This window comes from Lepidochelys olivacea (assembly GCF_965140295.1).
Source record: "Lepidochelys olivacea isolate rLepOli2 genome assembly, chromosome: 11".
NCBI lineage: Eukaryota > Metazoa > Chordata > Testudines > Cheloniidae > Lepidochelys > Lepidochelys olivacea.
In genome coordinates, this window is record NC_140421.1 from 22,931,779 (window position 1) to 22,944,940 (window position 13,162).

The 13,162-nt window shown below is 40.8% G+C and overlaps 1 protein-coding gene across 5 annotated transcripts in view; it reads left to right on the plus strand.

Annotated features, from left to right (window-relative positions):
- Window positions 1-13,162, plus strand: part of KYNU (kynureninase) — an 89,781-nt gene that overhangs the window by 17,811 nt on the left and 58,808 nt on the right. For all 5 annotated transcript variants that reach the window (XR_014713490.1, XM_084642554.1, XM_084642553.1 and 2 more), the window contains exon 4: window positions 4,819-4,901. Coding sequence is in view for 4 of the 5 variants with exons in the window: in XM_084642554.1 (XP_084498680.1) it covers window positions 4,819-4,901 (83 nt within the window). In the remaining variant the exon portion in view is untranslated. The remainder of the gene's footprint in view (window positions 1-4,818; window positions 4,902-13,162) is intronic.

Sequence of the window (13,162 nt, forward strand, 5' to 3'; positions counted from 1 at the left end):
TGTTACAACTGTTGGCTGTTTAATGGCCTATATGTTGGCAATGTAAGATTTTGCAGTGGGGGATGAGTGTGGTAATACAACTAAATAAAAGGAATCAAATAAGTAGCATCATGCAAATTAGATGTATCCTTATGAAAGCAAGTAAATCTATATTTTACACAAGCAGTACTCTCAGGGATCCTGGCTGTCTTGTAAAGCAGTACTTCACCTTTTCTATCAGGTTGTTAGTGTCTTTGGTCTTCTTTCAATAAACTTCAAAGCTAGTCCATTCAAACTGTGCTCACTCATTGTAGTGCCTTGGTTGTTTCTCAGGTAAGCAAGAGCGGCAAAGGAACACTGCCCAGTAGCAGCAAGAATAGCGGCAGAATAGCAAATATCTTAAGCTGTACGTGATTAAAGCATCTAAACAGATTAGGGTCTGGGGAGAGACTAGAAACTTCTCCTCTCTTGCCTTGGTTCTCTTTACCCTTTTATGTTGGCCCTTTCCAACTTGCTCCATGTCTTCTTCTGTTTCTTTCTCCTTTTCACTGGCCCCGTCTCCTTTTCTTCTCCTAGGTCCTTTGCCCCCATTCACTTGCACCCCCTTAACTTTACTGTCCCTTTCCTGAATCCCTTATTATTTATTTTCATTTATACAAACAACTAAAAGGTGCCCATCTCACCCTCTAGGCATCCTAATCGGACACTGAAAAATAATTAAGCAAATATGAAAACAGGGAACTAACAGCAATCCTCCCAAATATCGTGGTAACTTAATTACACCACACAGCACAGCACAGTGATGAAAAATACTCCATCCTCCCTAAATATTACTCTTCTTGCAGCATCCACTTTCTAAAAATGGGAAAATGAACCTTGTAGTGCTCTCTGAAGATCAACAAATTCAGACTATTTCTGATGAAGTGAGTGGAAGCAAGTTTCTAAACTCTTGATCATTGTTGGAGAACACCCTGCCACCAGCAATTATCAGTAGCAACTTAAAGATCTGCTGCCCATCAGCATAGACACTTGGTGGCAAGAACTGAACTCAACAAAATGATGAAGATTTACACTTACTGAGGAGGTCTGGCCATTGATGTTTATCCATTGCTAGGAGGAGATTCTGAACCAACCATGTGTCACACACCACCTCCATATTGGGGCACATAACAAAATTTATTCTGCAGATGGGTGGGAAAAATTAGAGGTAACACTGGTCACAATCCCAGTTTAATGGGGTCACCAGGGCCGGCATTAGACTTGCTGGGGCCCTGGGTTGAAGCCTAAGCCCCATACCCCCAGGGACAAAGCTGAAGCCTGAGGGTTTCAGCCTCAGGTTACAGCCCCCCCCCCCCCCCCACACACACACACCTGGGGCTGAAACTATAATCAAAATTTAAATATATGTGTTGGCTCATAAAATAACTGGCATAAAACACTGGCAAAGGAAGATCCTTCCTTTTGTTTGTAGATGATTGGGACAGGACAAGATTCTCTCTCTCTCTCTCTCTCTCTCTCCCTCTTGTAAAAGGTTGGATGAGACCAGAAGACCCTTGAAGTTGGAAGTTTAAAGTTCCATAGGGAAATAATCAATCAGCTGGGGGACAGCCCCCCAAAAGTCTTAAAGGGAAAATGGCATTAAGATGTCATGCCAAATTGCAAACAGACAAGCAACTGCATAAATACTAATTTGCTCAGTGAGAAACTCACTGTAGTCTACACAATGGTTCTCTATCAGCTTTTCTCCTGAGCTTTGATAAACCAGGCATGCATTCATTTATTCGGGTACCTCCACTTAAACCTCTGTCACTACCTAAGGGTAGAGTAGAAACAAATTGAGACAGTAGGCTATCTATGTCCAATGAGCGGAATGCCATGAGAACTTCAGTTGTTACTATATCCTTAAAGATTATTATCCCCAGTGTCTACCAGACTTGGGAATGGGGTGGCATAATATGCAGAAAGATAAATTCTCTGAGGCAAAGCATAGAATTTTACAACCTAAGTGTAATAGAACGTATTGTGCCATCAGCAAAGGCTACGGAGTTCCATGTGATTAAAATAAAAAAGGAGCCAAGAATATGCCTTTAAGTACCATTTTAGCTGTAATAATTTTTGTCTCTTAGCATTTATGTTGGCCATCAGGAAAGAGACAGGCTGAAAGCTGTTCCATAATAATATGAATAATAATAATGAATACTGCTTCTCCCATTCTCCATTATGCTTTTATTTCCAGGGTTTTTTTTTTCTCCCAAAATAAAATAAAAAAGTGTTCAAGGTTCATATCAGTTTTCTGGGTAAACTGGAAGTTAGTTCTGGAATTCTGATACAGAGTTGAATGTTGGGGAAGAGATCTTTCACCAGTAAATTCACCTTAGGAGGACATTAATGTCTATCGAAGGGAGAAAGCTAAAGAAAGAAGAACATCCCATAGGTTGTTGTCACTTTCCACTCAACCATGTAAAGTGTGCCCTTTTCAGAACTGCAAATCCAGTGAGGACAGGGAGGTTATTCAGCCCATGGAAAATCCTTCTGTTTTCCCATCAACAATCTGTATTGTTAAAGCTTGCTTGGTTGCTATCCTACCATAAAGATGAGTTTTGAAGGGAAGTTAGTGATGGCTGTCTACCTGTTATCCTCTGCACAGAGACAGAGAGAAATTGTTTAATGGACTGAGCCCAGCCTAGGAACTCCTTCAGATTAATCCTCCTGGCTCTGAGACTGACTTCTTCTGCCCCAAAACCACTGGTCACTTAGCATCTCTGCCTCAGTTTCCTCATCTATCAAATTGGAAATATTACTTACCTACAAGAACTGTGCCTATTACAATTATTTCTTTAGGGATTAATTTTAAGGCTGGGAAAAGATGTTTTAGCCCAGCCCATAATGATTGTATCTGCACTGTGGGTAGTGATATCCTCTGGTCTCAGTGTTAGATTTCTTCTCATTTAATATCTTAAGGCCAGATTGTGCTTCTTGTAAACAAGATGAGGGAGATGGCAGTGTCTTTGCTCATCTTTGCTCCATTGTGCATCTACATAGGGGCCAGTGCAGGGGTTTGCTCTTCCTAAGCAAAGTGAGGATGAGATGGGTAACACAAGTCTTTGCTTTGTTCAGAAATTGTTCTTTACTCTGAACCAGTGAATTGCTGAAGTGTAAAAGTGGCTCATGTCAGTCAGAAACCATAGGATTATAAAAAATCCATATATGTGTGGAAGAGGGGTGCTGCAGGACAAAAATTGATCAAGGGAAGGTTTGGAGCTGCTTGGGGAAAACATTTTAAAGAAGGTGGGAAAGGGTATGAGCCCTTCTGATGTTGGTGGCTAGTTCATACAACGTGTTTGCTGATGCATTAATATGCCAGAAGGCTCCCGCTGAGTTTGGGGGAAACATCATAAGCCTGCTGTAATTCTGAAAGTTTATTTAGACCACGGTTCTTTTTTACTTTTGTTACAGCTTCTGGTTCTTTTTGTTCTCTACCCATTTCTCCACTGGCCCAGTTCCTCTTCTGAAGCAGCTTTAATCTTTTTCAGTTCAGACACCTGCAGTCTGGTATTTCAGATTCCACACGTGCCTTTTGGTGTTCAGCAAGCAGGAAAATTATACAGTGTATGAGAGATGAGTCCAGGAATAAAATACCCTTAAATGAACACCAATGTTATTTTTTCATATACTGATTTATTTTGTGATTAAACATTTGCAATTTTGCATGTGTAGATTTATAAGTACATTGGTTACCTCACAAACTTATCTTTTTGAAGAGTTTGTAGCAGAGATGACTTCCAGCCATGTAGTTCAGATTCAGGTGTAGATTCCAAATGCTCCAGGGGTTTGGTTTGGTCCCTATAAAGAGAGGAATAATTTTCAAAATACGATTTAGAAATACCAGCTAGGGTTTCATACACACACACCCTCAAATTCAAAGGACATTTGCATCTGGGGTTCTATGGCTCTGAATAATTTTTTAGGGGAAAGAAAGGAAATGTCTGGTGGAGCAGGTTCACCCCTGAATATACAGCATACACATACATGTAATTTTGTACAATATGGTGAATTCAAGTGGGCAAAGCTTTTTCTATTCAAAGAGGCTCTAAATGATCTTAGGCAAGGATTGCTGTTACCTAACAGCAAGGAAATCCTCCTGTCCTTCCCCCTCCACCCTACGTAGCCCCCCTTCAGTGTCAATGCTGCTTTTGGACTAGATTGTGGCTTATGCTATGCAGTCATGCACAAGAGTAAGGGGGTGTAAAAAGCATCCCTTACTCCCCTGTGCTGGCTACCAGAATTGTTGTTAGCAATGCAGGTGGGAAAGCAGCGTTGCAGGGTCACTAGTCTCCCTCCTGCACGTGTGTGTGGAGTCGGTGGGCAGGGTTAGGAAGTGCCTACTCTAATGCACCAGCCAGCACAGCTATGCCAGGTATATGGCTGGTACAGATTACTTCCCTTCTCCACACACACAGCAAGCACCACCAAGTTCCAATCTTGTACCCAGTCTGCTCCAGAGACAGTGCAGCTATGTACTGCCCCTTTATACAGGACTTGTGATAAAGGTGTTATCTAGCCCTTTGTGGTTTTCTAAACAAAACATCCATTTTGGGGTTTATTTGTTTGCTTGTTTTGTTGGTCAAAATTTTGAATTAGATGTTTTCCAGTCTTTAAAATCCCTCTTAGATGCCAATAAATTCATTGTTTGTTGGTGACTCTATTTGTTATGAGCTCATGTGGTATAATAAATGTACTGTGTTCAGATGAAACAAGCCCCATATTGAGTTAGTGTTGTTAGCAATGTACCAAAGAGAACAGAATACATTTTCATCATTTGTTTCTCTTTCTTTTCAGAGGTGTTCATGGTCATTTCAGTGGTAAGCGCCCATGGGCTTTAGGAGATGAGTGCATCGTGGAGCTTATGGCTGATATTGTGGGTATGTGTGAGCCAGAGAGAAAACTGTTTTTGAAAAAGTGTAATTTTTTGTCCGGTGGTGGAGAACCCAGAAACTTTACATCCAAAACTTAATTCTCAGCACTTTGTTTCACAGTAGTCTTTCTGACTGCTCAATACAGAGTACAACTTATTTTAAGATCTATATGTGATTGAGGAGATGAATGTGGACGATAATATATGACCATGAGTATATCCTGAAAGTAATTGCAGTGAGGGCTTCTGGGATCATCATAAACCACTTGCTATTATATATGAAGCCAAAGCCCTTCTTAAAGGGCAGTGAACATCATTTCATTTCTCTTTTAAAGGGAGAGTTGGAGTGAAACAATGATAATTCCTTTGGTTCCAAAGCAAATGATTGTCTAGATGTTTCCTGCTTTTCCTCCTTGTCTTGCCTACATGCTCAGGGTCTGACTGATTGCCATATTTGAGGTTGGTGAGGAATTTCCACCCCCAGGGTAGATTGGCAGAGACTATGGTGATTTTTTTCACCTTCTTCTGCAGCATGGGTCATGGGTCACATGTTGGTTTAAATTAGAGTAAATGGTGGATTCTCTGTAACTTTAATTCTTTAAATCATGGTTTGAAGACTTCAGTACTCATCTTATGGGTCTATTTCAGGAGTGGGTGGGTGAGGTTCAGTTGGCAGCGATGTGTAGGAGTTCAGACTAGATGATCATGATGGTCCCTTCTGGCCTTACAGTCTATGACTCTGTGATCTAGCATGAAACCCTGCCCCATGTTAAGAGTTGTTTACCTCATCAGCATGGGGGCAGAACCAGCTGCCAAAAAAGAATATTTGACTTGCACCTCTTGTGAGCACCAATCCCCTCATTGCACCCCTCTAAAGAATCTGCCAGGCTGAACAATGAATACACCTGATTATTCTAGAGTTAGAGTGGTGGTAGCCATGTTGGTGCCTGGATACTAAAAATACAAGATGGGTGAGGTAATATATTTTATTGTACCAACTTGCTGCTGGTGAAAGACAAGCTTTCAAGCTACACAGAGCTCTTCTTCAGATCTGGTGAAGTTACTCAGTGTCAGAGCTAAATATGAAGTGGAACAGATTTTTTTAGCATTAGTACTTAACAGACATTCTAAGAGACCACTCATGGTGAGTTGCCCTGTTAACACCTTTGCAGTCATAGGACCAAAAAAAATGGGGTTAGCGAGTTACCGGTTGTTGCAATAAACCATAAATCCGGTGCCTGTGTTAACCCCATGATTTTTCATGTCTAACAAAGTTAGGAATCTAAGCTCCCAGGCTTATTTTTTGAAGGTGTTGTGCAGGGTTTTTTTTTTTGTTTGTTTTTTTTTTGAGATCAAGGACTGAGAAGTCAGATATGGATGGATCATTTTGTGAAAAGTATTCAGCCACGGCTGATATGGTGTTTTTGCCTTATAATTTTTGTATGTGAATTCATTCAAGAGTGTAGTGATAGTTGTTGTTTGGAGGCATTTATTTCACCTGATGAGGTACACCACATGTTGTGATAGGCATATGTAGGGCTCATGGATCTTGAAAGGTGCGTTGTGAGGGATATTGATCATCATCATATTGATCATCATCATAGCGGCAGGTTTTGCATCTGTCATGAGTTGGTCGGTGTGGTTTGTGAGGAGCTTACTTCTGCTGATGAGCTTGAAGAGGTTGGAGCATTGTTTGAAGGCCAGTCGAGGGGCTTTAGGAAAGATTTATTTCAGCATGTGGTCCCCATCGAGTATGGGTTGTAACTGTTTAATTGTACTTTGTATGGGTTCCAGTGTGGGGTGATAGATGACAAGGGGTGTGTGTATGTTTGGAGGGGTGGTTTGTTTGTTTGTTTTTTGCTTCTGTATGAAGCAAGTTTTCTCAGGGTATTTGGGAGGCACTTTCCGTAGAGTGATCTGCTTCTCTGGTGAAATGACCTTGTTTGGTGAAGTTAAGTGTGTTTAAGGTTTGTTGGACTTTCTCCTCAGAACACATTCTGTGAATCTGTGTGCCTGGCTTTAGATAACTGGTTTCTAGGTGTGTTTGGGATGGTTAATGGATCTTTGAAAGTAAATGTGGTAATCCATGGGTTTCTTGTATATACTTGTCTGTGGGGTTCCATTGTCGTAGCTGATTGTAGTGTTCAGGAAGGTGACAGTGAGGGAATGTTCTGGAGAGAATTTGATGGATGGTTGATGGTAGTTAGATTTCCACCATAAATTCATGTGGGAATTTAGGTCATCTGTCCAGAGGATGAAAATACCATCAATGTATCTCAGGTATATGACTGGTTTCATGATCCATTTGTCCAGAAACTCTTCCTCAATGTGTCCCATGAAGAGGTTGGCATATTGGGGAACCATCCTAGCACCCCGGCTGTTCCCATGGTTTGGACAAAGTGTGTGTTTTTGAGTGTAAAATTATTATGGGTGATGATGAAAAGTGTTTGGGGTGAATATCTGAGTGTTGTCTTGTAGATATTTGAAGCAGGCAGAAATGCTATCATTGTGAGGAATGTTGGTGTATAGGGAGGTGCCATCCATGATGTCAAGGATTGTGTTCTGAGGGAGGTTGTTAATATCGTAGAGTTTCTGGAGAATGTCAGTTGAGTCCTGGAAGAGGCTGGCCCTCTGTGTGGTGAGTGTGTTGAGGATGGTTTCTATGAGTCCTGATATTTCTTAAGTGAGAGTGACCTGGCCAGATATGATGGCTCTGCCTGGGTTCCCTTGTCTGTATATCTTGGGAAACATGTTGAAGGTCCCTGGGGTGGGTTTGTCGGGGATAAGGTTGTAAAGTTTCTCTTGGAGTTGTTTGGGGAAGGATTTGGTGATATTGTGAAAATTCCTGGGTAAATTCTGATGTGGGGGGGGGGTCTTCTTTGAGTTCTCTATAGTGGATGGTGTCAGAGAGTTTTTGGTTGGAGTCCTCAGTGTACTCATCACAGTTGAGAACTATGATGGCACCCCCTTTGTTTGCTGATATAATGGTTGGATTTCAAGGACTGCACAACCGCCCTCTTGGCAGTGGAGAGATTGTGGTGGATGTGATATTTGTTAAGAATTTCATAGTCAATTTTTTCCCCTGAAGCAATCAATATAATCAAGTGTGTGGTTTTATCCACTGTGGGGTGTCCAATTAGATGATTCTTTTTTCTGATGACTGTCAGTGGGGACACAGTAGTTGTGGTAATGTGGTCATTGTTGTGAAAGAATTCTTTGAGGTGGAGTCAGCAAAAGAATTCTAATTCTCCATGTTAGTTTGGTATCAGGTTCCAGAGCAGAAGTTCAGTCCCTTGGAGATCAAAGATAATTCAACTACAGTTAAGGGTAGTCTTGATAAATTGATTATATGGGGCATCGTTTAGTGTCAATCAAGCACTAGGCTCTGGAAAGAACTGGCTCAGAAAAATAAGACAAAAACACCATATCAAACATGGATGAATACTTTTCACAAAATGAAAAGGAGTACTTGTGGCACCTTTTCTTTTTGCGAATACAGACTAACACGGCTGTTACTCTGAAACCTTTCACAAAATGATCACTCAATATCTGCCCTTTTGGTCTTCATTCTCAAAGGAAACCTATGTAACACCTTCAAAAGATTAGCCTTAGAGCTTATTTTTTAAATTTTGCTAGACACTAAAAATAATGGTCTTAATAAAGACACTGGATTTATGGCTTATTACAACACTCTGTAACCCACTAACCCTCCCTTTTTTGTCCTAGGACTGCAAAGGTGTTAAGAGGCCACTTCACCTTGAATTCTCTTAGAATGGTTACTTATGGTAAACAATCTGTTTCGCCTTGTATTTATCTGACACTGAGTAACTTTCCCAGACCTGAAGAAGCTGTGTAGATCAAAAGCTTATCTCTTTCTCCAACAGAAGTTGGTTCAATAAAAGATATTACATCACCTACCTTGTGTCTCTAATATCCTAGAGGTATAAAAGGCAGCCATAGAGAGTGCTCCTGGAAGCTCAGCAGGCCTACATGCAATGGATTGGGTTTGAGTACGAATTTTCCTTAGTAGCTCCTCTCCAGAGCCACAAATAAATGCTGACATAGATTTTCCACCCTGGCTGCCTTCCAAACTGCTCTGAGGGGAAAAGAAATGGTGTAGGCAGTGTCTCCTCTTGTCCCTTTCTCTCTACAAAGATCACAGAGTTTGCATAGAGTAAGAAAATAAATTGAGATTAGGCTGGAGTTAGCTAGTACCTTTTACCTCAGTTTAGCAAACTGAGGTTAAGGATTGGCCTCAATTTGCTAAACCCACTAAATTGGGGTGAAAGGTGTAAACCTGTGTCTACGCTAGGGAAAAGTCAAGGTTAGATCAGATTAATGCAAGTTAGCTAAACCCAGGGTAGCCAAGACCTTTTCTTACTGTAGAGAATCACATGGTGTGGGAAATCCGGGATCCATACCTGTGGCCAAGGGAAGAATAGTAGGACTCTGGGGTGACTGGAGAGAATGCCTGGAAAGCATTAGAGAATGCTGACCATCCTATTTGACTATTCCTCATATCAGTTCATTTTACGATATTTAAACCTTGTGAAAGAAAGTTTTCATTATTTTATTTTATGAACATATTTACTTCTAGCCATAATGAGGGAAAAAATATTTGTAAATATCAGGTTGTTAAACAAAGCTCCCAGCCAGCTAGGGTTCTGGCAATGGTTACTAGACTTGAGATAATGGGAGGAAATTTAATCATGGGCTCAGTCTTAAAAGGAAAATCACAGGCTGCCATATTTGTTTGGGTTTTTTGTTTAATTTCCCTCACACACTTGTGCAACTGGCTTTCATTCATGTGAATGTTTGGAGAAGAGTTTTTATTTGTGAGACTACAGGTATCTGTTTCTTTACAAACAAATATATTCACTTTCCCAGCAAAAGATTACAAAAAAGATTACATTTATAAAAATCATAATATATTCATGGGAAAGTCACAAAAATATAAATAAAAACCAAGTCTGATCAGTTGTTCAGCATGAATAGTGCAAACAGCTTTAATTGTTTTTCTGTCTAGGATCTAACATTGGCACCCATCAAGAATGCCACATAGTACTGGCTAAGAGAAACAACAATATTTCTGTTTGTGGAGGTGGGTTTTGAAATTAGCACTGAATACAGAGAAGTTAGTGGTCATTCTTATTTCATCTGGCAGTGAGTTCCATAGTTCTGATCTAGGTCCTATGAACGATCTGTCTCCCACAGTCACAAGTTTCTTTCCACTGGTCAACATTTACTGTTCTGGTGCTGGGTAGCTGTTATGGGAGGTTGTGCTCAAGGAGAGACATTTAATCTTTCAGGTAGCTAGCACCAATTCCATTCAGGGCTTTGAAAGTCAGGACAGAGACCTTGAACTGCACATCTGGGTGCTGTGGCCACTTTGTGCCACCTACAAGGGGACAATACATCCCCCTGCATAGAACAACCCTCAGCTACCCAGTGCAGAGATGCTTTGCAATTTCTGCACTGCCTCCGCATAGGCCCTGGCATAGGAGGCACTCCAGGAGGTAGACTGAAGTGGGAGCAGACATAATCAAGGCAGACCTGCACCCTGATTTTTCCACTGCCACAAGCCCTGTATGAGTTATGGCTACAGGAGGTGCAAGTTACAGTAGCTCTGGTGCTGCCCTAGCCTTTATTGTTTGCTGTTTGTTTTACAGTAGCATCTAAGAGCCCCAGTCATAGTTCCCCACTATATTAGATACTGTACAAACACAGAACAAAAGTCCCTGCCCCAAGGAGCTTACAATCTAAGTATAAGACAAGAGACAACAAGTGGATTGTGACGGTCCAACAGTAGTATAAAGAAACAACGAGCCAGTATTAGCCAGCATGTTGGGTTGCGGTCTCGGCCCACCAGCCTGTACCTTGAACCACAACAGCAGACAAAAGGAGAGGTACATGCAGCCTCTGCTCAGACTGTGTGCTAGCCCTGATGCAGGGATGAATCTAGCTGCAACTGTTAATTGCCTGACAGAAAGTAGGGAATTGGAGTGATGTGTTCTGTGTTGCAGATCTGTCAGACTTCTGCATTCTGTATTTCACCATCAAAACAGTGTATTTTAAAGTACTACTTTAACTAAAGAAAATATGCACAGCTCGGAGAGAAGTGTTACGTAGAAATTTAAATCTTTGTGTAGCAGCCATCTCATTTCTACTGTTGCCAATCTCCTTGCTCACCCCTTCTCTTTTAGAGCACTCATAAAACTGTTATAGTGTATCTTACAAATATTTCTTCCAGTCTTTCACCAGAGTCAAAATGTTTTTAAGTTGTTACACCTTTATCCATTTTAAGCAGCATGAACAATGAATAAAGGTCAACACACTATTAACCTGCATTTGTTTTGTTTTCAGTTCTTCAGTGGGCAGGATTCTGTAGCCCTGTTGCACTCTACAGCAGTTAAGGTTCATTATGTACAGAGCTGTAAAATGTGGTCTGAGTTGGAATTTGGCATTAAAATAATCAGCCCAGCAGGATTTTATTTGTGGGAAATTTCCTTAGAACTAGTTTGCAGAATCTAAATGATTATTTCTTTGAAAAGGAGCAAATTAAGGTAATAAGATCTCCCCCAAATAATGGATGAATTGTCAGCTATCTAGACTGGTAATGTCTCCATAATATGAACTGATTATTTCAGGCTCTTTTTTTTTCTTTTATGTAACAGTGAAAAAGTGAAGTGAATAAATATGAACAACAACACTGTTAAACTGTCTCCTCCAGTGTGGTATTTACAATTAAGCGTTCTCCCCAGCAACATGCAATGCTAAGTATATCAGTGTGTGTCAAGGAGAGAGGAAGGCTGAATTCTGAATTTTTCCTTTAGTAGGTTTAATGTGAAGACATAAACAGAATTTTAACACTGTTTGGTAGTGAATATTTACCATATTATAGAGGAGGAAGAATTGTCATAGCTTATTCTGAGAAGCAGTAAGTATATGTTGTCTAGTGGGATTTATTCAGGAATGGACTAAAGGCTATAAAGATTTTCTTTTGTCCATTTAAAGGTTTATAGCTCTATAACACCTTGCTTATTAAATGTTCACACTTCCTTTTAAAATGAAAGTTACAATGGTGAATATATTGTGAAATGCAGAGTCAAGGTCACTAGATGCCAAAGCTCTTTTCTTTTCTTAAGCCAAATAGCGTAACAGGGAAAATGTAATTTTGGCTTTTCCTACTATACTTTATTAAAACATTACAACCTTGGCAGGATCACCTTCTAATGAAATCAGACTAACTGCATTGCTGCTGTTGTACAATGTGCTCAGGCAGGTCTCTGTTGAGAAAAGACTGAGTACTGAGCAGATTGGTAGTGACTTTGAGCAATAACCTGGTTTCAGGATTGGGGCTTTTAGCCTTTTCCAGTCATTGCACAAAATGCATTTTACTTATTCTGGTGAGACCCAGACTCCTGTTGCCAGGGGTGCTGGAATGATTTTTATAGTTGGGGTGCTGAAAGCCATTGAACCAAACTGTAAACACTGTATATAATGGAAACCACTTCAAGCCAGGGGGTGCAGCAGCACCCCCCACACCCTTGGTTCCATCACCTATGCCTGTTGCAGTCACAAGACTGCAGGGGTGGGAAAAAGCTGGCAGTGGTTGCCTAGCACAATCAGAATTATTTCCGATGTTGTAGCAAGGATGGTGTTTTACAAACACTGCTACCTTTCATTAGAGAGAGGATTTATCAAGCAGAATATATAGAGGGTTATTCTGTCTCGGTGATATAGTATAAAGATAGGAGATAGTGATGGCAAATATAGTTTTGTCTCTTGAATGGTCTTTGAGTATAGTAATAGGTTAATTGGATCATACCAGGGTTGTTTTCTTAAATACAATGCAGATTATAAAGGATTCCAATGAATCATAGAATATCAGGGTTGGAAGGGACCTCAGGAGGTCATCTAGTCCAACCCCCTGCTCAAAGCAGAACCAATCCCCATCTAAATCAGCCTAGCCAGGGCTTTGTCAAGCCTGACCTTGAAAACTTCCAAGGAAGAAGATTCCACCACCTCCCTAGGTAACCCATTCCAGTGCTTCACCATCCTCCTAGTGAATTTTTTTTTCTTAACATCCAACCTAAACCTCCCCCACTGCAACTTGAGACCATTACTCCTTGTTCTGTCATCAGCTCCCACTGAAAACAATCTAGATCCATCCTCTTTGCAACCCCCTTTCAGGTAGTTAAAGCAGCTACCAAATCCCCTCATTCTTCTCTTCTGCAGATTAAATAATCCCAGTTCCCTCAGCCTCTC